Raw genomic sequence first — 23,961 nt, 5'->3', positions numbered from 1 at the left:
CACATTTGGAGATTGAAACACAGAGAACTTCAGTTAAGATGTTAGTCAGCACAAAATTGGAGGTGTAAATTTGAAACTTCCACAGAGAATTTTTTTGCCCCATGGATTTCTTTTGTCTGCTGTCCCTGCGAGTTGATCTGCGAGTTTGCAGATAGCTTACAGCTAAATGACAACCACAAGAAAAAGACCTTTTCTGTCAGTTGCTTGTTCTATGAGGAGGATATATTGTATTAGTTAATTGTTTATGGTTTAAGTGGTGTTTTGTGGACAAAGTTTAGGTAATAGATTGACATACCAGTTTTTATGGTGACTTCATTTGCACTGAAAACCCATCCCACATTGTCCCAGAGAATGTTCACCCTAATCACATGCCTTGTTGGAAGTAGGAATTGTGACCCAACCTTTGGACACTGTCGTTCTTATAAATAGCCTACAAGACATTTCAGTAAAAAAAGACCTAAATCCATAAAAATGGCTCTGTGTGTACACAATCCTATTTGTAGGGATAAGCATGCTGGTATATTGTACTTTGTTACACCATCCTGTTCTGTTTGGGATTTAATTAATGATTAGGCTACAAACAGACCACTGACCACTTTATACCTAATAAATAAAAATCAGGTGAGTACCAGACAGCTTTCATAGGAGCACATTGTCATTCCATGTAAATAGAACGCTACAGAAAAGAACCTCCTATTTGTCTGCTTTCAAGACATAAGACTGACAAATGTTCTTTCATTGCAGTTACAGAACAAAGAAACGTCATTCTGATCTTCTGCAACCATGCTGCTTTTGAGATCCATGCTTTTGTCTGCTCAGAAAAATGATTTATATGAAGGTACACAGAGTGGTGCTATTCAAGTACATTTTGCTGTAAAAGTATGAACTCAAGGCTTACTCTAATACACATATCACATTTGTAAAAGAAATCCTTGAAGTGGTTTTCATCTTTGTTTCCATTTTTCATCATGGTCATATTGCGAAAACAAGATAAGGCCGCATGCCGGTTAGTGGCATGGCTTCACACCTTCAAGGTTATGAGTTTGAATCCCGGCTCGGACCTTGTGTCCAGGTTCTCTGGTTTCCTCCCATTGTCCAGAGGTAGACACACTAGGTGAATCATTGGACAATAGTGTCTGTGTGTGTGTGTGTGTACGCTCCCGCTCCCACTTTGCATTCCAGTTGCGAAATAGTTCATTGAATGTAACCATCTATTTGTCTCCTTCTTGTGCCCCCTAGTGATCAAGCCGTGGAGCTCACATGCACTACAGTGTACAACTGGTGCATACAACTGGTCAGTTGATCTAGGTTCTAGATTGTAGCTTTTCACCTTTCTTTCATAAAAAGTGGATTATTACACACAGTTCATCAGTCATTCTCTGCCAAGTGACATTTGCAAACCTGATTATATTTGATCTGTGTGAGTGTGCTCCATTGTGCTCTGAATCGCTGATATGTGAAGACATCAGGGTTTGGAAGGTTAAGGTTAGAAAAGGAAGCAGCTGCAGCCTCAGGCGAACCTCTGGCGTTTTCCATCTGGGGCTGGTTTCAAACAAATGCACAAAAAGCATGCATAACAAGTGTATGAATATAATTCAGGGATTTTTGTCACGAATAAAGCAATTAGTTGTGTGCTAAGCCCACATTGTATTTACTTTTACAGCACTTGGCAGAAACTCGAATTAGGAGTTTTTAGTATTTCCTAAAAAGGAAGGTTTTTAGCTTGCATTTGAAGGTCTTTGGTGACTCAGCTCTTCAAACATCTAGTGGAACTTCATTCCACCACCTAGGAGCCAAGACAGAGTTTATTCTAGATTAATGCTTTCCTACTATCTTGAGAGCTGGTGGTACCAGTGGAGCAGTACTGGAGGATCGGAGTGATCAAGGTGCAGAGCGAGGAGTGATGGGAGATCTGAGGTAGGAGGGTGCTGACCCATCCTTTGTGTCAGTGGGAATCTCCTGAAACGGGACATGGCAGCTGACATTTTAATCACCACAGCACTGATGTGTACTTACATTATGGCCCTGAGTACAAACTCTTTTATTCCGGTTCGGGGTACTAAAACAGCTGTAGTAATCTGCCCCAAATCATTACTCATTGGCTGGATGCTGGCTTCTGCATTTATGTTGTTGGGCTCCATAGTATCTTCTCGGGTCAAACTGGAAAACTACATTATGTTTTTAGATGTGTTGGGAAGTGGATGGGTGGCTTTTGTTTTTGTGACCAGCTTCTGGTCATTCATGCATCATCTACCTTGTCAATTGAATTTCATCTGACATTTCACAGTCGGTTTTTTTATTTTCCCAGAATCCAGTCGAATGGCATTAACCACCTCTGGTGAGGGTCTATTGGCTGAAATATCTGGTATTTTTTTTAAATCACGTTGTCAATTAGACCCAAAAGAAGAGCCAAAGCAGAAGTCTCTCCTTCCAAAGAAGGCTCTGATAAGTGCATAATTGTGCTGGAGCATGTTGTTACATTTAATCTAATTGAAACACCTTGAAGCACGTCGAAAAAGCCCTTAATGAATGCACTGCCAAAGATGAGGCAGTACATTAGCCTTCTTTGAAACCCACCGTTTCTCCAGTCTGTTCACACATCAAAGGACAGAATAACAGTATTAAGAAAACAAGTAAACTAAATGGCAATAGACTTGCTGCTTGCCAATAAAATTATACATTTATATATATATATTCAATAATAGAAATATTATTTAACATGCATTATATACCATGTATATACAGTATTTCATGTCTTCATTTGCAGCATTCCGGACAGGACCTGTGTGTGTGTGGAAGGTGGTTACAGTGGTATTTTGTCACTTTCTACTGTGCTGTACTGTACTGGCATAAATGGGGATTTACAGTATGTCCACTTCCCTTCTGCTTTTAGTGTCACACTTTCAAGGTTGCATGTGATTAACGCCAGGGGCTACGCAGAAGGAAACATTCTTTTAGTGTTCTGAATGTATTCAACGAACTCACCTTAATTTGAACTTGGTAGAAATATCTCTACAGTAGGAAAATGCAGATAGAAAAATAAGCACAAGGGAAGCACACATACACATGCACAAGGCAGCTGTCTCTCTTCCGAACACATGCATACGCGCACACACATAGAGTCAAAAGGGAGCAAGCAGCTCAACAGACATAGCCAAAGCGCCAGAGTCTCGGAAACAGAGCACAACCCGCCACAGCTGCAGCCACATCGGCAGGAACTACCTCAACGTCGCCGCCTCTTTCCTCTCACTCCCTTCATCACGTTTATTTCTTCTTTTTCTGTGTTTTCTTGCTTGCTCAAGCTTTTCCTTTGGTGTCTCGTGATTGTGTCTCTTGTGAAGGAACTCGTCCCTTTGGAATCCCTTGACTCCCGATGAATGCTTCTCACCCCCTTCTCCTCCTGCATTCAGACTCCCTGTTGCTCAACAGCAGTGAGGAGGGCGACCCTGGAGATGCATCTCCGCCAGGGAACAACAGGACAGAGTTTGCTGATGCAGGCGGCTTCTTCAATGGAAGCAGGACGGTGGTCCTCTGCGAGCAGGTGCAGATCAAGGCGGAGGTGTTTCTCGCCCTGGGCATCGTCAGCCTGCTGGAGAACATCCTGGTGGTCTGGGCCGTGGCGAAGAACAAGAACCTGCACTCGCCCATGTACCTGTTCCTGTGCAGCCTGGCCGTGGCCGACATGCTGGTGAGCTTCTCCAACTCGCTGGAGACGGTGGTGATCGCGCTGCTGCACAGCAGGCTGCTCAGGGTGGGCGACCGCTTCATCCAGCTCATCGACAACGTCTGCGACTCCATGATCTGCATCTCGCTGATGGCCTCCATGTGCAGCCTGCTGGCCATCGCGGTCGACCGCTACGTCACCATTTTCTACGCGCTGCGCTACCACAGCATTGTGACAGTGCGTCGGGCTCTGTCGGCCATTGCCACCATCTGGCTGGTCTGCATGGTGTGCGGCATCGTCTTCATCGTCCACTCCGAGAGCAAGACGGTCATCGTCTGCCTCATCGCCATGTTCTTTGTGATGCTGGCGCTCATGGCCACGCTCTACATCCACATGTTCCTGCTAGCACGCCTGCACATGCAGCGCATCGCCGCGCTGCCTCCCGCCATCGTGGGGGACAACCGGGCCGCCGCGGCCAATGCCGTCCCCGCGCCCCGGCAACGCAGCTGCATGAAGGGTGCGGTGACCATCACCATCCTCCTGGGTGTGTTCGTGTGCTGCTGGGCACCGTTCTTTCTGCACCTCATCCTCCTGCTCGCCTGCCCGCTCCACCCGCCCTGCAAGTGCTACATGTCCCACTTCACCACCTACCTGGTGCTCATCATGTGCAACTCCATCATCGACCCCGTCATCTACGCCTTCCGGAGCCTGGAGATGAGGAAGACCTTCAAAGAGATCCTGTGCTGCTTCAGCCCCAGCTGTCTGGCTCCTTTGTAATATCCGGGCTCTCTGACACTCGACGTGCCCCGAGACGCTCGCTGCACAGAAGAGAGGTGGCGTTTCGCTAGACACCAACTTTAGTGATCCAGGTAGCATCAGATGTGAACTGTCTTGTGTGGTGTTCTGGATGCGTAATGTGAGGTTTGTTGCCATCTGAAGTGTGGGAAGGGTTCCTCAACACAGTACTCCACAAAAAGTGCCAGCTGAATCCATGCATTCTTTGCATTGCACAAGCTTCAGATATCCATGTCAAATATGTGGAAGCTACTGTATATTGCTGTAATCTACTGTATATTGCGCTTTGTGATGGCATTTTACGCCATCAAAATGAATGAGTTAACGATACTACTTGCATAAATCCACAATCATGTTGTGATTGTGCACTTACTGCTTTATGTGTGACACTTCTACGGGTATTTCTATGACAATTTGCCTGAGGTATTTATCTATTACATGACGTAACAAATGCAAACCACACAGGTGTGTGTGTGTATATCAGAAGTCTATTTCATTTGACTGAAATACCATGTGACAGTGTCTTCTTTTAAGTCCCATATTAAAAACCTGATGTGACGAACAGAATAGTTTGGTGCCGAATCCTTTCTACATCTCATACACACACACATTGCACTCCCATTAGGAGGCATCTCCATGTTTCAATAACCATTGAACAAGCTGGTATTAAAGTATAAAAACGGAACACATTCACAGCATCAGAGATGTTCTTCAGCGCTATGTGAGTGCAAAACATGCATGCCCATTTCATTATCTTCACACAAAATCATATAAAACATGTTCATCATACATTTAAACATCTTTTTATTGCATGCTATTTTTTTTCTTAATTACTGAACATTAAAGAATGTATTCTTAAGAGTAGTGACCAGTAGTTAAATAAACCCCCCCAAAAAATATGGATAAATCGGATTTCACATGCCCTTGCACACTGGTCTGACCTTCTCTTAGGGCTCTTTTAGATTTTCACATCATGCACTAAATTATTCTGACGTCACCTGGACTGTACGGGTAGCCCCACAAGTTACCGTATAGTGCACTACTAGCGTCTCTCGCCCCCACAGGTTGTGTGCCCAGCTGGTGGTCCCAGCAGGACTCGTCCTCACCCTGCAGTGCAATGTCAATATGTGTCTGTAATTTAGCTGCTTCACTCATGTGAGCTTGCTCACCCTGTGGAAATAATGCTGCCGGTCATTGCACAGCCTGCTGAGAGCAGCTTAAACATTAATTATAGTCTATTTACAGTGGGTTCAGCAAAAGAAAAGAAGCCTGCTTGTTAAAGCAGAGGATGGTCAGAAAAGCTGAGAGGTCAGTGTAGCCTTGCAGCAGAACATCTATGGTTGGAGGATCTGCAGAGGACATTCCCAAGTTCACACTCATGAAGTGTTGCAGCAACCACTCTGGACCCAAAATGGTGCATTTTTTTGTGCTTTTTTTTAATTTTCTGCACCAAAAACAAACACTTAGCAACTTAGTGTTAAGAGTCTTGCTCAGGGACACAATGGTAGTAAGTGAGATTTGAACCTGGGTCTTCTGGTTCATAGGCGAGTGTCTTACCCACTAGGCTACTACCACCACACTCATTACCATTGCCACAAATCCCACTTACTACCGCAAGACACTTAACACTGAGTGTCTCCAGGGGGACTGTCCCTGTAACTACTGCTTGTAAGTCGCTCTGGATAAGGGCGTCTGATAAATGCTGCAAATGTCAATGTAAAAAAAAACTTAGTCATCCTACTAAACCATCTGGAGTAAACTGACTTGGCGAAACAACTGGGCGATCTTGGACTGCTGCGGAGAGCAGGCCCCCAGGACCCAGTGTTGCCGTGCTAGGCTAAGATGCTAATCCTACTCTCCAACATCTGTTACTTTTACATTTACATTTACAGCATTTATCAGACGCCCTTATCCAGAGCGACTTACAATCAGTAGTTACAGGAACAGTCTCCCTGGAGCAACTTAGGGTTAAGTGTCTTGCTCAGGGACACAATGGTAGTAAGTGGGATTTGAACCTGGGTCTTCTGGTTCATAGGCGAGTGTCTTACCCACTAGGCTACTACTACCTGTTCCCTGGACTACATCAAACTCCAGTGGACTACCCACGGGAATCTAAAACTGCTGTGTCTTTGTTTTTTACAGAGACGTGACTCAGCGACAGAATTGTGGATGCCGCCATTCTGCTAGATGGGATAACTGCATTATGTGCCGACAGGAATGTGTTTACATCCACGCGGAATGGTGCAAGAACTGTGTGCTAGTTCAATTGTTCATTGCTGGTGGAGTTTGTGACTGTGAGATGCTGACTTTTATTTACCGCAGGAATTCAACCCAATTTTTATTATCGAATATTCCGCATGCAGCATATGGCCCCATCCATCCTCCATTTGAATAAGTTTTCTATGATTGACGGTGGGGACAGTGTTCTTGGAGTCGAAGGCAGCATTCCTCCTCCTCCAAACATGAGGAGTTGAGTTAATGCCAAAGAGCTTGATGTTGGTCTCTTCTGACCACGACACTTTCACCCAGTCCTCCTCTGAATCCTTTAGATGTTTAGTGGCAAACCTGTACAGTCTTGAGCAGGTGGACCTTGCGGCCACTGCAGGATTTTAGTCTTTACCTCTGGAGTGCCTAACGCTTGGCAATGGTCTTGTAGCACATTTCTACCTTGTCCTTGGCATCCTTGGAAAACTCTTTGGCCTTGGACATGGTGGACAGGTGTCTTTTATACAAGTAAAGAGTTGAGAAGCTCCCAATGGCCGCTCCTTACCTCTTTAAAATACAACTGGAAGCCAGAAATCTTCTTGATTGATAAGGGTTCAAACACTTAATTAGTGAATTAATTAGTGAAAATGCTAATTAACAATTTCATTGTTAGTGTGCAAATTTAGCAATCCAGCAGTGGATCAAATACATTTTCCCTGACTACACCTACAGAGGCTGGGAACAGAATATCCAGAGATGTGCAGCATTCACATTGGCCTTTCTTCCAAGGGCAGTGTTATATAATAAAATATCGATGTGAGTAGACGGTCATTCTCTCTCACTTTCAACTGAGACTGTGCTTCAATGTCTACACGCAGAGCAGCCCTCTGAAAGAAACCCCACTAACAAGCATAGCCAAGGTAAAGTGCCCACACGCCACCTACACAGGGCATAGGGTCATCTGGCTCTTTCAGATACCTAATAAGACTATTACTACCACTTTCAAAATGAACCTGTTACAACATGGAATGTGCTGAAAGGAGAAATACCAACTTCTTCTCCTCATGGAAAGTGAAATTCGGTAGACTGTGAGCCCTGATTTGAGTGTAAGGTCATGCACGTCGAGATTATCAGCATTTGTATTAGAATTCTAAATGTGTCAAAAATATATCTGTCTTGTGTTCAAAGTTATCATTTATAGGAGATAATCTACTAACAATTGTTTTCATGGATAGCATCCTGATCATTTACACCAATTACAGCTTGTAACATCCTGTCACCAGGTGGAGCCATATCCTTGTTTAAATTAAGTTTGTTCTTACATTTACATTTACATTTACAGCATTTATGAGAAGCCCTTATCCAGAGCAATTTACAATCAGTAGTTACAGGGACAGTCCCCCCCTGGAGCAACTTAGGGTTAAGTGTCTTGCTCAGGGAAACAATGGTAGTAAGCCCTAATTATCTTGTGTTATTCCGTGTTTCAAATTATCTAAGCAGGCTTGGAATCAACTATGTCAGGAACACTGAATGCTGATTTTCTGTTAAAGTTGTGAAGTAGTTGTGTTCTGTTCTTTTTATAATTCACTCATACATTCCTGAGGATCAAGACATTGGGTGCATCATGCACATGCTGAAGCCTCCTTTCAGTGTCTGATCTCACATGTTTTACAAAGATGACACATGCATACCTGTTGTCATGGTAACAACCAAACCCAAAACAGGCACGAGGGCCACAAAACATAAGATAAAATATACTCTCAGGCAAAAATAAACTATACAGCACAGATGTTCATAGAGAGACATGCACAACAGACAGGTTCCAATGGAGTGGAGGAGCAAGGGAGCATGAATAAAGTGAAAGTGAAGTGATTGTCATTGTGAAACACCGCAGCTCCCTTGGTGAGCAGTTTTGTAGTGTTTCACTGCTCCTGATTGTGTGCAACTTTTTTTACCTTGTATAAAAGTATGCCATGTCGAGCCCTTGACCTATTTGTCGTGTCTTGCTGCATGTCATGTTATTTGTAATAAATCCCCTGTTTTGTGATATGTCGTGTGAATGTGTCCATCATTTCTCCATGATGCTGTGACTGATCTATATTTTTCATTTATTTAGAATTCTAATTAAATTACTGATAATAAGGAGAATCATGCTTGCCCTGGACAACAAGCCACACCTATACATTTTCAAAATAGGGATTACAAAGTGTTCAAAGTTTCACTTTCCATGAAAATATGAAGTTGGTATTTTTTTTCTTTAAACAGTTGCTCACATCCTCATCATGTGCTTTAGAAAATTGTGTAAGATAAGCATAACATCTTTGATATTACAATTAGATCCACACATTAGCTGTTTAGATTTGTCTTTATTTTTCTATTGGTAGCAATAAACATATGTATATGTGTAATAGAAATGAAGCATGTATACTTTATACTTTTCAATTACAAATCTATGTGTATGGATGATCGAATATGTTATTTATATATGTGTATGTATGTGTTGGCCAAAATATTGTGAAATGGTAGTGATTTCTGAATACTAAATCATTGTCATAAATGTTTTCAGTAATGCATTTAACTACTACTTAATATACTATCTTAGAATATATACAAAACACATTTTTCAAATGCATGTTTTCTTTGACAGTATGTCAAATTTGTCAGTCAATTTGTCAATTTCCAAAAGAATAGCTTTTATTGGCCAAGAATGTTAGTGCACACATGCAAGGAATTGGAATTTGTGCATGAACATGAATGAAACAATCACTTATTATTGAGTGTTATTATTATCGATTTACAGTAATTTACATGTGCATGAAGTGGTGACCCATCAATAAGAACCAGGTCTTTGCACAGAACTGGTGTCTTGGGTCAGCTGATGGAATGGATGCGTTTCATTCTGATTCTTCTAAGTTTTCGATACATCTAAGAACAAGCACAGGCATGACATATAAACATGATGTGAGTCCCTCCTATACATAAAAAAGCTGATATAGTCAGAGGAAAAGAAGAAGAACACACATGAGCATAAATCAAATGAGATGTAAGTAGGGTATAAACTCGTTTGTGAGATTGGGAATTCCAAATTCCCAAATTTTTTCTAGGCACTAATGTTGCATTTGTTAAACAAAAAGGCTGACAATCTGCATATATGGCTTGGCTGCAGTGTGTTCCCGACAGCAGAGATCACGACTGTGCACAATCGGTCTTAGGAATGTAGAGAATGGAGACAATGGAGTCTCTGCGTTCTTGAAAATGTGCAGTAAATAAAGAGTGTATGTGTGTGTGTGTGTGTGTGTGTGTGTGTGTGTGTGTATATATATATATATATATATATATACTTTTAATAAAAATACCACACATTTTCCATGAAATGGTGTGAAACAGACTTACCATAACTGAGATGACACAGAGGGCCACTTTGCACAGACCTAAAGTGATGAAGCCCATGATCACCCAATCAGTGCGAAACTCCACTAAAGTTTCTGCACAAGGTTCAGAGGGCGTAGGCATGAGAAGATTTGTCTGTGGAATAATACAAGCTGGAAAAAATAATGATAGTAATAAAATCATTATTATTAATTCATATTTAATATTGTCCTACAGTATATCAGTGATTCTTTTTATGAATTTGTTTATTGGAATAACTATTATAGTTAGTATTTTTATTATTATTTCGATTGTATTATTATTATATTATTATAATATATTAGTAGTAGTTTTTAACACATGCCAGTTGAAAATTACCAACTGGACTTCAACACAGATTTATAAATACAAGCAAAAAAATTAATACCTGATACTGTTAAATTGACGTAAGACGCCTGATCAGTTTTGCCAAGGTTTGCCCATAACCAACACTCATATGTTCCAGCATCAAGGGGCGTTGCTTGTTGAATGAACAAGCTTTCATTCTTTAACAGATCGACTACAGATCCATTTCTGCTTGTTATGTTGCCTTTTCTCTTCCAGATAATTCCAGTTCTCTCAGGTTTCTAAGGCAAAAGGTGAGGCAAATGTAACCCAGCAAATATATTCTCATCGACACATAATCAAATTCAGTTTTTTTTTTTTCTTAAAATCCAAAAGGCAAACATGATTAGCAATGAGCATGTCAGCAGTGACACCCCCGGCATATAGCACCATGATTACAAAGTATTTCCATGAAAATAAGGTTGAATTATGACAAAAAAAACACTCCTGAAACCTTTCAAATCCACCCACAAGTTTAAAAATGATGGTCTGACAAGCAGCTTCATTGGACTGATACAACAACACCTGTCTTCAGATTTCAGTGGTGGTTTCAGTTTCCAACAAAGACATTTTTGCAAGATAATAATACATTTCTGAAATTTTAATACAATGACAGTGAGCTTTTGTATTAATTCTGCGATCCAAAATATAAAAAATTGCTTCACAAAGCCATAGCTAACTAACAATTATGTAATAAGTGCAATAACTGAGAAAGTAAGAATTGTGTATTATGTTTAGAAGACAAGTCAAATATACTTAAAGTATCTCTACTTATTTACGGGGTTGAATTGTTATACCACATGGGTGAAGGAGGGGAGAGCAGTTTTTTATTAAAGAGCAGTTTAATAAATGAAAAAAAAAAACATGGCGAAATGGCTGGAAGCAAACGGTAACACACAGCACAAAAACGAAAATGAATGCAGGTTGGGGGAGTGGGAGAAACTAACATATAAAGGGTTCTAATCACCACTACCTAACAGGCGGAGCCTGTGGGTGATTAGGACCCGGCACACATGTGAACGGGCGGCACCTGGCTATCCAGGGATCACATGAATAGGGCATTCTAATATGACAGACACTTAATGGCCTATTCAGTGCTGAGTAACCTTTGGTCAGAAAAACTTTATAGAACCTCGAAAAATGCAACTGACAATTTCTTATTTCTTTTTGTACTTACATCTTTTGAGTTGTTGGAGGAAGGGTACTGTACCCTGAACCAGACGACGGACCGATAGCTTTGACCTTTATTAACTGCTTCACAAGGAAGAGTTACATTTTGGTTGCATTTTATGTGCATGTGAATTCGGCTTTCAGTGTAGTGTAAGAACACCAGGAACATCAGGAGATGGTGCATTACTAGAGCAAAAGAAAAACAAATATGTCCTCTTAGGTTTCAGCAGGGCAGTCTTAAATCTACCTTATAAACCTCCAGAAGTGTATAAGAATTATGTTTTTTTGTTTTGACAGCAATGGTCTATTCAGAATATTCTTTTAAAAAGAACATTTCCTGTTTGAGTAGAAAAAGAAAATAAAACTGTCTTTTGTTATAATAAAAATGGAAGAAATAACAGGAAGTATGGTTTGCAGACTCTTGCTGGTGTTAATAGAACAAAGAGACAAATGGTGATTGTATATGCATGCATTTCACCAAAAAATTCACCAAACTAAATAAACCAAAATCCAGTACTGCTGTTCGAAAGAGCAATGGACTGTCTAGACTGTCTAAACTTTCTAGACTGTGTCCACATTACAGGTCACACATCACATAGCCGAAAATGTCCTCATTATGCTTAGTTAAAAGGAATTAGAAAAATATAGAACACTGCAGTACCTACCTCAGAAGTTGTGAAGTGAGGTGAGATGTGACCTTTTCAGAGGAGCGCCCTGTGTGAGGTTTTTAAACATCCTCCGTGAAATTATGTAAAGGGGTGGGGAAGTTCCTATAAAAAAAGTGAAGTGATTGTCACTGTGCAGCACGGTACACAGCGACACAACGAAATGTGTCCTCTGCTTTTAACCATCACCCTTGGTGAGCAGTGGGCAGCCATGACAGGCGCCCAGGGAGCAGTGTGTGGGGACAGCGCTTGCTCCGGGGTACCAGTGGCAAAACCTCTGCCTGTGACAGTGACGCCTCCCAACCAGCTCTACTGAATGACTTTCATGCACGATTCAACACACAGACACACAGTGATCAGGTGCTGTGTCTAACCACGGCGGGTGTGAGGAAAACTCACACTGCTGGACCTGCTGGCAGATGTTCTCACAGACATCTTCAACATCTCACTGAGCACCACTGTCGTTCCAACGTGCCTCAAGGCCAACGTGCCTCAAGGCCACCAGCGTGCCAAAGTCTTCAGTGTCGTGTCTCAATGACTACCGACCCGTTGCACATACACTCATCATGGCGAAGTGATTTGAGAGGCTGGTCATGAAACATATGAAGATCCTGCTGCCCTCCACCCTGGACCCACTGCAATTCGCCTATCAGCCAAAGCGCTCCACAGACGATGCTATCGCCACCACCCTGCATCTGACTCTCACCCACCTGGACAATAAGGACACATACATTCCTCACATGCTCTCTTCCACCTCCTACCATCTGAATAAAAGTATCGAAGCATTCGAGCCCTCACTGCCAGACTGTGCAACATCAGACACCTAAACACTCTGAACTGAACTGAATACACACTCTAACACACATGTTCAGAACATATCTCTGTTACATTTCTATTATAGCAGCTCTATTATTCTATTATTGCACCTCTGCTCCTTCATTACTTATTTCACTAGTTTTTAGTGTTGTTTGTCCTCTTTGTTGTCTGTTCTTGCGCTGCCCATGTCCCATGTTTTTGCACATTATGTTGGCCGTTTGCCGATGTCCCACTTTTGCACTTTATGTCAGTAACTTTGTTTAAATGTTACATGTCGCACTGGGTTCCGGAAACATTATTTCATTAAATACTATGAACATGTATGTAAATGACAACAAATCTCAATTTGAACTTGAATGTACAAGATTTATCACACATTTTTAGCTGCCAAACAGCACCATTTTATTCCTTTTCATCAGAATAAATTAACAAAGCTAATAATAAATTAGCTTTCAGTGTAATATAGTGATATTAGAGAATGTCTTCTCTACTTCAGATGTAATGACATCTATTTTCACATTTCTTCTTTGCCACCTTCCGTTTTGGGGCGTGGCCATGTAAACTACTTGCCATACCATGTTTTTCCACCAAGCGGGTGGGCAAGTCCTGTGATTCTTGAGGTTAATGTAATAAAGTTGTTAAAATAAAACAAATTTACACCCACATAACAAAATTGCACAATAAGATATTCCGTTCATGAAAGTTGCCATGCCATTCACGTCCATGAAGATGGCCATGACATTCATGTCCATAGCCAGTATACATAAAGAAATTGAAGGGACAGTGGTGTTCTAGCGGGTAAGGAAGCATACCCATAATCGGAAACATCATTTATTAATCCCTGTCCTGATGAGCAATGCCATTCACTGTGATGTATTTATGTACCCACCCCTTTACCTATACAGGTCTACAATATTTACTGTTTAAAGTAAGCGGTGAATATAAGGTAAGAAGTAAGTTATAGTGCAGTTAAGATGATAAGGTATAATATTGCACAACAGTTATTGCACTTCAAGACACAGAATAAAGGTAAGATCGTAGATAAAAATGCATGAGTAGTGCACAACAATTATTACAGCTAAAACAGAATTTAATAGTGATAAATGGCAAGCGGGTGTGTGTGCACGGGCAAGTCCTGTGATTCCTGAGGTTAATGTAATACAAGCGTTAAAATAAAACAATCTCACACCCACATAACAAAATTGCACAATAAGATATTCCGTTCATGAAAGTTGCCTGTGTTGAATTACAGAAAGTCAATGTGTTTTTGTTTTTTTTATAAAAATAAAGCTCCTAGGAGGAGAAAACCGTGAAGATATTACCATAAACATGATTCATTTTCGAGAAATACAAACGGTTCTTTTTTTTAATTGCTTCGGCGGCAATGGAAAACATCACTTCCTGAGAAAAAAACAAAGCCCATTCAATTACAGCTTTTTCAGCATTTTCTTTTATGATAGTCTCACAGAGGGTAAAATATGCATATGGCACTGAAAAGGTCACTGGTTGGGGATTTTAACTAAATGTTTTTGTTTTTTGGTTCAGTATTTTTAAGTAAAATTTAATTAAATACATTTCATTAAAAAAAATGTTTTAATTGTACAACCCAGATTAGGTTTTAAACCACAGCATACCGAGTCCAGTTTCATAGATTGCATTTCATGTACAGCACTGCTTAACTGGCAACATAAGAAATCCATTAAAAGATCCATGCAAAAGATAGTTCTAACTTTTTTTTTTAATTAGTAGAGAATCTTAAATAAATCCATCCTTGTGCACCCAATTCTTGTTTTACAATCATTAAAGATGTAAGTTCTACAGTCACTCCACTCCCAAGAAAAGAAATAATTGAAAGCTCAAGATGGCTGTGACAATCATGCACAGAGTCAGCATACATAAAGAAATTGAAGGGACAGTGATGGTCTAGTGGGTAAGGAAGCATACTCATAATCGGAAACGTCATTTATTAATGCCTGTTCTGATGAGCAATGCTATTCACTGTGATGTATTTATATAAGGGATAATGGGAACTGCCTTCATTTATAGTAAATATTAAGTGTGATATACAACATTTGATACACGAACGCAGTGTCCATAACTTCCATTGTTGTTTTTGCATTTGTGTTGCTGCTTTCGTTTGTGTGTGGCAGCGTTGGCATTTGTGCTGACCCTTCTGGGCCACCGTAGAGTTCAGCTATAGCATTTCTCCTAACTAACTTACTCCTGCTTCAGTATTTCAGTCCGATTCCACTACCCGATTTAAAAGGGATTTATGCAGTTAAACCATGAAAGTGGCAAGAAAACAGGTGGTACATTTTTTACCCGATAATTTTTTATCAAATTAGAATACAAAGGACACATTTGCTGTGGAGTGCAATGCTGCATTTGTCATATTAACCACGATCATTCACACTTATGTGCGATGGCAGCACTAGTGAGGCCCTAGAAGGGGAGGCTTTTGTTGTAAACAAGCTTTGTGGTGGTCCTAAATACTCTTCCTGTTCTCTAAAACATAAGGGTGCAAGGAAACAAAACTGAAAGCACGCTGCTAAAATCTTGCGTATTGCAGGTCATACGAGTGCATTCATGTTACCATCAATGAAGTGATCAATTCTGGTTCACTGTGTGGTAGTAGTCTAGTGGGTAACACACTCTCTTATTAACCAGAAGACCCAGTTTCAAACCCCACTTACTACCATTGTGTCCCTGAGCAAGACACTTAACCCTAAGTTGCTCCAGGGGGGGACTGTCCCTGTAACTACTGATTGTAAGTAGCTCTGGGTAAGGGGGTCTGATAAATGCTGTAAATGTATAAGTAACTAGGACCCCTAACTATGAATAGAATCTTTTTATTCACTCTGTTGTAGTTTCTATACATAAGTCAGACAATAAGAAGGTTACAAGTTAATCTAAATATTCTCTAAAGAGGAAGGTCTTGAGCTGCCATTTGAAGGTGCTCAGTGAGTGAACTGTTCATTCCACCACCGAGGGGCCAAGACAGAGAAGAGTCTAGATGAGTGTCTTCCTCGTACCTTCAGAGATGGAGGGACCAGGCGAGCAGTACTGGAGGCTCGGAGTATACGAGGTGCAGTGCGAGGTGTAATAAGGGCTGTGAGGTAGGATGGTGCTACTCCATGTTTGGCTTTTTAGGCCAGCATCAGTATTTTGAATCTGATGCGTGCAGCTACTGGGAGCCAGTGGAGGGAACGTAGCAGAGGGGCGGTGTGGGAGTATTTGGGAAGGTTAAAGATCAGTCGTGCTGCTGCATTCTGTATTAGTTGTAGAGGTTGGTAGACCAGCTAGAAGGGAGTTACAGTAATCCAGTCGTGAGATTACTAAGGACTGAACCTGTATCTGGGTGGCCTGTGTTGACAGATTGTAGAGACAGATATTGTAGAGAAGGAATCTACATGAGTGGGAAAGATTTCTGATGTGAGTCGAGAAGGAGAGTTGGTTGTCTATTGTTACTCCAAGGTTGCGGGCTGTTGTAGAATTTATAATGCTCAAGGAAAATGTGAACTCAAGTGACCTCTGGTGATCATCAGATACACAAAACACCCTTCCAAATAAGGTGAAAATAAGGTGTTTTAATGCAAACTAATTAGACCCAACAAGGAAAAAAATATGATTGCTTTTTTTTTTACCATGCGTCAAAGAGCGATGTGCACGCAGTGCTATTAAAGCCAAGAAAAGCAGCAGCAAGACTGTTACAGCTCCATACATCTCCGCAGCCAACAGACGAGACTCCGTAATTGGCAGGTCCGACAAGGGCCTGGCGCAACCTGGAAGAAACCAAATACACGTCATATGAAAAGGATTATTGTTGTTATCAGAGGTGGACTAGATTTCATTCATTGCTGTACTTAAGTTGCACTAACTTGAAAGCACGTTGTAAGTCGCTCTGGATAAGGGCGTCTGCCAAATGCCGTAAATGTAAATGTAAGTAGAGTTTTTGAGTATCTGTACTTTACTTGAGTATTATTCTTTTGAGAAACTTATGACTTTCACGATTTGCAAAAACGATTTGGACACTGAAGTGCCATTTGCAAAATGAATTTCCATTTGAATAAATGTATAGAAAACCCATGGCAAAACACAATGCAATTCAGTGAACTGCTATTCTATTTTTTAATCCAATATACTTGGATTACACCAGCTCTTAGCACATTGAATTGCCTATTCCAAAATATAACATCAAATTACATGCTCAGATTGGATGTTGAATTGACAATTGAATTGCCATTTGAATATTTGTTCTTAAAATCTTCCATAGAAACAGAGCCGTAATCAGAAGGTTGCCGGTTCGATTCCCGAACCGCCACACACTGCTCCCTGTCTCCCAGCCCGTGGTGGCTGCCCACTGCTCACCGAGGGTGATGGTTAAAAGCAGAGGACACATTTTGTTGTGTCGCCGTGTCACAACGGCAATCACTTGACTTTCTCTTTCATTTCACCAGTGGTACTTTATTATAATATGAAGTGACGTGGTATTTTGGAGTCATATGAGGGACCATATCTGAAAAAAACATGAATCGTGCTGATCATCAGCAACGTTTGCATCACGGATCATGCAACCACTGATCAGATGATCGTGTCACAACAACAACAAAAAAACACGTTTAACAAGGAAGCGGCTCCTCACCCTCCGGGTAAAGGAACTGGCTCTCCCGGAACTGGTGGCCCAGTGGCGGCCACAGGCTGCAGCAGTACAAGGTGCATTCGGCGTGCGGCCACCGGGGCGAGAAAAGTAGAGAGAAGTCCTCTCCCACGTCGTACGTGTGGTTTACGAAGCGCTTATAACGCGTGGTGAGGTTGTTCTCCAGGTTCTTCTGCACCAAACCCGTCATGGCGTCCGAGTCTGGTCGCGTCTGGGAGTTGAACAAATCAAATGCAAATATGCAAATTAATCTTTTGTTTTTCGGAACCAGACGAACGACTTTTCGACGTTCAACAACAACTGTTTTTAGTTTTTTATTACGCACCTTATACCAGATAATCTTTCTGTACTTCACGCCATACTCGGCCTGGGCGTTGCATGGGATTCGTATGTAATTCTCGCTTTCATTGTGCATCAGCATCGGCTTAACATGAGTCAAAATTAAACCTGAGAATGGAAAAAGAAAGACGTTCGGAGCGAACTTGGTTTCAGTTCTGAACATTTGCATTTCTGGCGTCCATTGATTGACGCCAGAAATGCAAATGAAATACGTTTTGACAATTATTTAATGGATGTTGATGATAAGAAACAAAACCTGCAGCAAATTAACAGAATTTAGGTTAATTACGTGTCCCTGTTTGAACGGTCCGTGGCGCTAAGGGACCGTGTACAAATTCCAATTGCACTTTCAAAAATTTTGAAAAGAATTTGAGCTGTGTATAAAATGTCGAATCAAGTAATGTATCAAGACTTCGCCACTTATTTAGCGTAAATATTTTTTATTTTGTTTTCAAAAGTATAAAATGTCTACTGAAGACAGCATAACTAAATAAGGATATAAAATGAGTTCTGCATGACAAAGTGTTTCATAGAAACCGAGGAAAAGACATTACCGCCCATGTACTCCTTCCGCTTGAACCCAAGTTGATGACACGCTTTTCATTAAAGTCAAATCATCGCACATGGTCCCTAAAGCCTTGTTTTGGTGTTGACACCTCGGAGAAAACCCTGGATTGTATAGAGTCAGACTGCTCTTTTTCATTAAACAGGTATAATTTATTGGGTTTTTTTTAGCAGTTACACATATTTTACACACGTAAAATAAGGCTGTGTAATTAATTTGTGATCGCAATAGTTCGCGGTCTTTATATGAACCAACTGAAACCAGTGTCACTCACATTATATTGAATGGTACTTACATGAAAAAAGCTGTATCAGGTTCATTGTATTTTTGTTTTTTATGAAGACATTAGAAGACTGAATATTCGCAGACTGGCAATGGATCACGGAAGTAAAGCGGGACCTTCCATTCGCCAAAGACAGGAACCGTCATTGCGCGGCCAGCCAATAGCGAAAGTCACCATGCATCTTCTTTATTTTTATCACGACGCTAATGTGCATTGCAAAACTCAAACTTCGCTGGGATTATGGTAAATATGGAAAATTTTGAATAATTAAGGCACGAGGATTTTAAGACCATCGAGCTGCTCATTTGTTTCTTATTTTTGTCATGATAACACGCAATCCAATGAACTATTAACAACAATAATAATTATTCTGATTTATTGTAGTTATAATATTTGTTGTTTTGTTATTATTGTTGGATTAAAACGAGGATTTATTCATTATCTCCCATTCTGACCTTGTGTGCTTCTTGTACGATGCCGCTTTTGGCCACAAGGTGGGGCAGTGGCACCAACATTGATTGAACATTGAAACTCTTCAATCCCCAAAGAGCATGGCAGATTATGTCAGAATCACATCCGAACAAAAAATCTAATTTAACAGCTAATTGAAGGCCTAAAGCCTCGAAAGTATACCTTTTATTCATTGTTTTATCTATTGTTCTGATAGGTTATGTGTGTGCTATAGTGAAAGTGAAGTGATTGTCATTGTGAAGCACAGCAGCTCAGCACATGGTGCAGTGTGTGGGGACAGTACTTTGGTCAGTGGCACCTCAGTGGCACCTTGGTGACTTGGGATTCAAACCGTCAACCTTCTGATTACGGGTCAGTTTCTTTACCCCTTATATTAAAACCAGTTCTTGAAATTAATGTTTAGGAATCAGGAAAAGCTTTTTCAAGCGTTTTGTGTGCACATTGCGTTGTGCTAGCTGTCACTTCCACTTCACCTAAATTCGATTAATTAAATGGCTAATTATGATCACACGCTGGGAGGTCTTAAGGGAGTTTAAGGGAGTTTGAAAAAAAAAACTGATGCTTGGTAGCTTTCTCAGACAACTCTTGAACCTTGTTATGCACTTTACTCTAAAGGTGGTAGTGACTTAGTGGGTCCACTTGCCTATGGACCAGAAGACCCAGGTTCAAACCCCACTTACTACCATTGTGTCCCTTAGTAAGACACTTAACCCTGACTTGCTCCAGGGGGGAATTGTCCCTGTAAATGTCAGCCCCTGTCCACTTTGGGTACAGTAAAGATTGAAATAGCTACAATTAAGACACCGAAGATCTGGGGTCTTAATCTGATGAATCATGTCTGGCATTCATGTGGATGCTACTTCCATAACAACATTATTAAATGATGGCAGCAGCCTTTCAGCACAGTAAAGTCAACAAAAAAGTCCAAGAATGATTTGAGGAACATTATGTATTGTTCCAGTCACCAGGTTCTCATTTTAATAATTCATTGAATTCATAATACCCATGCCCCACTTCAAAATGGGAAGGATCTTCTTAGAATGTCTTGGAGCCAGACATCACAGAACACCTTCAGAGATCTTGTGGAATCCATGCCTCCACTGGTTTGAGATGGTCTGACAGCAGAAGGGTGAGTCAGGAGGTTTCATGTAATATCTATTTAATTAAAAAGTGCAATATTTAAGCGAAAACAAAAAAAAACCGACTTATTGCTTCTTGCAGCTCACCAGGGAGTCATGTAGGTTTGTCTTTGGTTCCTTGCCTGCGCAACACACTGTCGGCACCATTTGCAGATTACAGATGGTCACCCAGCACCCCCTACCCCCAGGCAATAAATCTCTGCTTCCTCTGTAATAAATTGCAAAAAGTGTTTGAACTGTTCAGTAACTCTGTGTTATGCGGTGCATTTGGCTCATTGTTTTTCTTTTCTCTATTTTTATGAGTCGGAGAAGTCCCCTCCGACCACAGGCCGTACAGTCAGCCCATCCTGTTGTTCTCACAGAGAGGTGCGCTCCCCATTGTCCGCCCTTTAGTATCTGAGCGTGTCACTCTTGTTGACAAAGAAGTGGTGCGGGAGGGATATTTTTAGCAGGTTGAGGCCATGGAAAAGGGAAGAGTGAGGTTCTCAAGATCCAACCATCTGGATCGAACAATGTGCACCTCCAACAGGAGCGAGCGCACGGTGAGCGGCAGGGATGAACCCGCACGTGCTCCTTTCTGCTGTATGAGGTCTAATGTTACCTCCTCTCCCATTTATACAGTGGATCAATCACTTTCAATCACTTCTGGACTCAATCCCCCCAGAATTTTGCACAAATTCTCACTTTACTTTCACTTTACTTTACACATTTGCACACCTCCACCCTGCCTATTACACATATTTAATGTTTAAAAACATAAAATTGTAATGTTTGGTTATGTTTGCAATACTTGCATATTGGTTCCACTTGAATACTTGCAATTTTTGCAATACTGAGGTGTATAGCAGTCGCAAAAGCATTTCACTGCATGTCATACCATGCATGACTGTGCATGTGACAAATAAAAATTGAATTTGAATTTAAATTTGGATTGGATGTTTTACCTTGAAGCAAACCCTCAAACCTCACCATGAGCTAGAAGACCAGTTTAACACAGGGTTGGCTGTCACAATGCAGACATCACGCATCCTATTGCTGTTGCCTAGGGTCACTTATCTGACCCTTAATTCGCATCGATTTGCAACAAATGATTTAATGTAACACTCTTATCGATGAAACAAACCCAGATTAATTTGATAGAAAATAAAAACCAACGGCAGCAAATCAAGGAATTATTCAGATGTAAAGATCTGCCCTCCGGGATATATTTTACCTTCGAGCAGCGGCGTTATAAGGACGTTCCGCTGATTACAGACGCGCTAAATATCCAGGTGCAGATGATGATATGGTTGGTAAAAAAACCTCTTATTTATGAACTACGAGGCGGCACAAATCATGCTCCACATGCACACAGCATGGCCTCTGCGGTTGGGGGGGTGGATCGAACATGCACTCTGCTCGAGACCTCCGGTCCGAGACCAGCACCTCGACGGAGGTCTGTTAACAGTATGCGCCGAACAGAAGTGGACCGGTCATTAGGAATGTTGCCAGAGACACGGTCTCACAGTGTGTCCACCCACAAGGTTAAGATGTCCAGTAATGCCTGTTACATTAAACGGCCTCCATGAAGAGGGAAAAGGGGTGTAAAGAAACCCAAGTGAGACCATTTAAAAATCCACACGCCCGTGTGATTGTGTGTGTGCGACTTCGCGGAGCCGCTGGTGACGGAGTGTTGTCCCGTCCTGCGCGGTTCCCATAGGTTGTTAGCAGGCGCAGCTGCAGGCGCGAGCCTCGTGTATCTGTCAGTGAGGTTGTTGAGTGTGCACTTTGTGGCCTCTGATTGAGGATATCCTCTGGGTGATCACCTCCGCTGCCCAGACGAACACACACACTTGCACCGGCGTGCAGCTGGACGCCTGCTTGCAAGAGCTCACACACTCACACTTGCATGTGGAGATAAACTCACACACACACACACACACACACACACTGAGGTCCAGGCACTTTCACACACAAAAACACAATCGGGGATGTATTTTTATTTAGCTGCACAAATGTGAACTCTGATGAATAATCAGGTTATTGGGGAAGCAAATAAAGAACGTTCAGGAGTTACTGTTAAATAATCAGACGTTTGGTTTCACTAGACTTGTAAAAGGGGAATGTTGTAAAGATTCTAACATTGGGGGTAGTTGTTTTATCTTAAACACGCACATTACATTTTTACATTAACGACATTTGTCAGATGCCCTTATCCCGTGTGACTTGCAATTGGTCACAGGGACAGTCTCCCTTGAGACACTCAGGGTTAAGTGTCTTGCTCAGGGACACAATGGTAATTACAGCAGTTTGAACCTGAAACTTTGAGGTCTCGTGGTTTCTAGGTTCGTGTTTTACCCACTAGGCTACTACCACCTACCAGTTGTTTTTTCAGTGTACGTCCGTACTAGCATAGCGCCCTTATTTTGCTGAATAATAAATCAGTTGACTTGTTGACAGGCAGAGTGCACGTGAGTGAAACTCTTGTTCGAGTGCATCCTCGGCTGCTGGTGGTGTCCATGAAGTTGGCCCATTTATTTCAGAAGACACACTCGTGAGTATTTGGTCTTTTCCCCTCTAACCCACAGACTCCCGGCCTGCACCCCTGAGAACGGTCAACCTCGCGAATGCCGACTGCTCCAGCCATGCCGACGTGATGCAAATGACGAAAGCCAATCACGCTGATTCTGCCGTTCTTCCAGCGAGCACGGAACCCACCGGCCGCCCTGGGACTCGTAGCTCATTGTGCGATTGTTTGGCTAAGGAAGTGCAGGGCCGCCGTTACTGGATTAAGGCTCTTCACCTTTTCGTCGGGGTGAGGTGGGTGGAAGGGTGGGTGCCAGACTGAGTCCGAGCAGCTCGCCGGGGCCCGGGCCGTCAGGGGCGTGTGGTGCTTGGGACTGAATGGGGGATAACTTGCATTGTCCTGTTATTCCGCTAACCACCTCGCAGGGAATTCCTCAACCGCTTCCCGACCCCTCCTCCCCAATCCTCAGTGGAACAGTGAAACAATGGTTCCTGTGTGTGTGTGTTCCTGTCTGTGTTTACATGTGTGCACCTCTATTTTTGTTTGATTTAACCTTTATCTAAGTAGGTTACGTGTCACGCCGTGTGCACGCAAGTCAAGCTGATATCCTGTGTGTGTGTGTGTGTGTGTGTGCGCATGATTGCGTGGGTGGTTGTGTGTTTGTTTACAGTAGGGCGTGTGGCAGACAGGCAGCTCACTCCAATTCGGCCAACTGGGCTCCATAACCCTCCTCCCCATGGAAAAATAGGTGGAAGTGGCATTGCCGTCCTTTGAATGGACAGTGAGAACGACGGGGACGGAGAGAATCGCGTCTGGCGGACATTAGTACCCCTGACGTTCGGTTGACGGCGGGGGACGTCTCTCCCCAGTCCGCAGGCGTCTGTATTGCGGGGGGGAAGGCCTGGAGGGGATGTTATTAAAGTATTATCCCCC

At 42.0% G+C, this 23,961-nt stretch overlaps 2 protein-coding genes and 1 long non-coding RNA gene across 5 annotated transcripts; 2 read left to right on the top strand and 1 right to left on the bottom strand.

Moving 5' to 3' along the window:
• Positions 1–2,870: 2,870 nt before the first annotated feature.
• On the top strand, positions 2,871–4,896 carry mc3r (melanocortin 3 receptor). Its single transcript, XM_028994642.1, has one exon. The coding sequence runs from the start codon at positions 3,374–3,376 to the stop codon at positions 4,439–4,441; it is 1,068 nt and encodes a 355-aa protein (XP_028850475.1). The 5' UTR covers positions 2,871–3,373; the 3' UTR covers positions 4,442–4,896.
• A 4,183-nt stretch (positions 4,897–9,079) lies between these two features.
• On the bottom strand, positions 9,080–19,040 carry LOC114798720 (uncharacterized). Of its 3 annotated transcripts, XM_028994644.1 has the most exons (8): positions 18,925–19,040; positions 18,051–18,172; positions 17,711–17,936; positions 16,713–16,850; positions 12,253–12,357; positions 10,461–10,659; positions 10,058–10,206; positions 9,104–9,589 (listed from the first exon to the last, which is right to left on the bottom strand). In XM_028994644.1, exons 1-5 carry the CDS (start codon positions 18,947–18,949, stop codon positions 12,254–12,256), a joined length of 615 nt encoding a protein of 204 aa, XP_028850477.1. In that variant the 5' UTR covers positions 18,950–19,040; the 3' UTR covers positions 9,104–9,589; positions 10,058–10,206; positions 10,461–10,659; position 12,253. The 3 variants fall into 3 exon arrangements, with proteins under 3 accessions (XP_028850479.1, XP_028850478.1, XP_028850477.1); XM_028994645.1 differs by lacking the exons at positions 16,713–16,850; positions 17,711–17,936; positions 18,051–18,172; positions 18,925–19,040 and adding an exon at positions 11,595–11,773 and having other exon boundaries at positions 9,082–9,589; positions 12,253–12,824; XM_028994646.1 differs by lacking the exons at positions 12,253–12,357; positions 16,713–16,850; positions 17,711–17,936; positions 18,051–18,172; positions 18,925–19,040 and adding an exon at positions 11,595–12,192 and having other exon boundaries at positions 9,080–9,589.
• LOC114798721 (uncharacterized) lies at positions 18,484–19,353 on the top strand. The gene is made up of 2 exons (XR_003751096.1): positions 18,484–18,774; positions 18,972–19,353. It is a non-coding gene; the product is annotated as an uncharacterized LOC114798721 (long non-coding RNA).
• Positions 19,354–23,961: the final 4,608 nt, after the last annotated feature.

Source organism: Denticeps clupeoides, chromosome 10 (assembly GCF_900700375.1).
Source record: "Denticeps clupeoides chromosome 10, fDenClu1.1, whole genome shotgun sequence".
NCBI classification, from domain to species: Eukaryota; Metazoa; Chordata; class Actinopteri; order Clupeiformes; family Denticipitidae; genus Denticeps; species Denticeps clupeoides.
This window is presented reverse-complemented; position numbering and strand designations above follow the sequence as displayed.

What these genes read in the sequence shown, in the direction of transcription:
- LOC114798720 (XM_028994644.1), bottom strand. Translation starts at nt 18,949, where the DNA reads ATGAACCTGATACAGCTTTTTTCAT. An exon ending in GAAAGATTATCTGGTATAAG is followed by an intron (nt 17,937 to 18,050) that starts GTGCGTAATAAA and finishes TTCAACTCCCAG; the next exon opens with ACGCGACCAGACTCGGACGC. An exon ending in CCAGTTCCTTTACCCGGAGG is followed by an intron (nt 16,851 to 17,710) that starts GTGAGGAGCCGC and finishes GGTTTCTTCCAG; the next exon opens with GTTGCGCCAGGCCCTTGTCG.
- mc3r (XM_028994642.1), top strand. Translation starts at nt 3,374, where the DNA reads ATGAATGCTTCTCACCCCCTTCTCCTCCTGCATTCAGACTCCCTGTTG.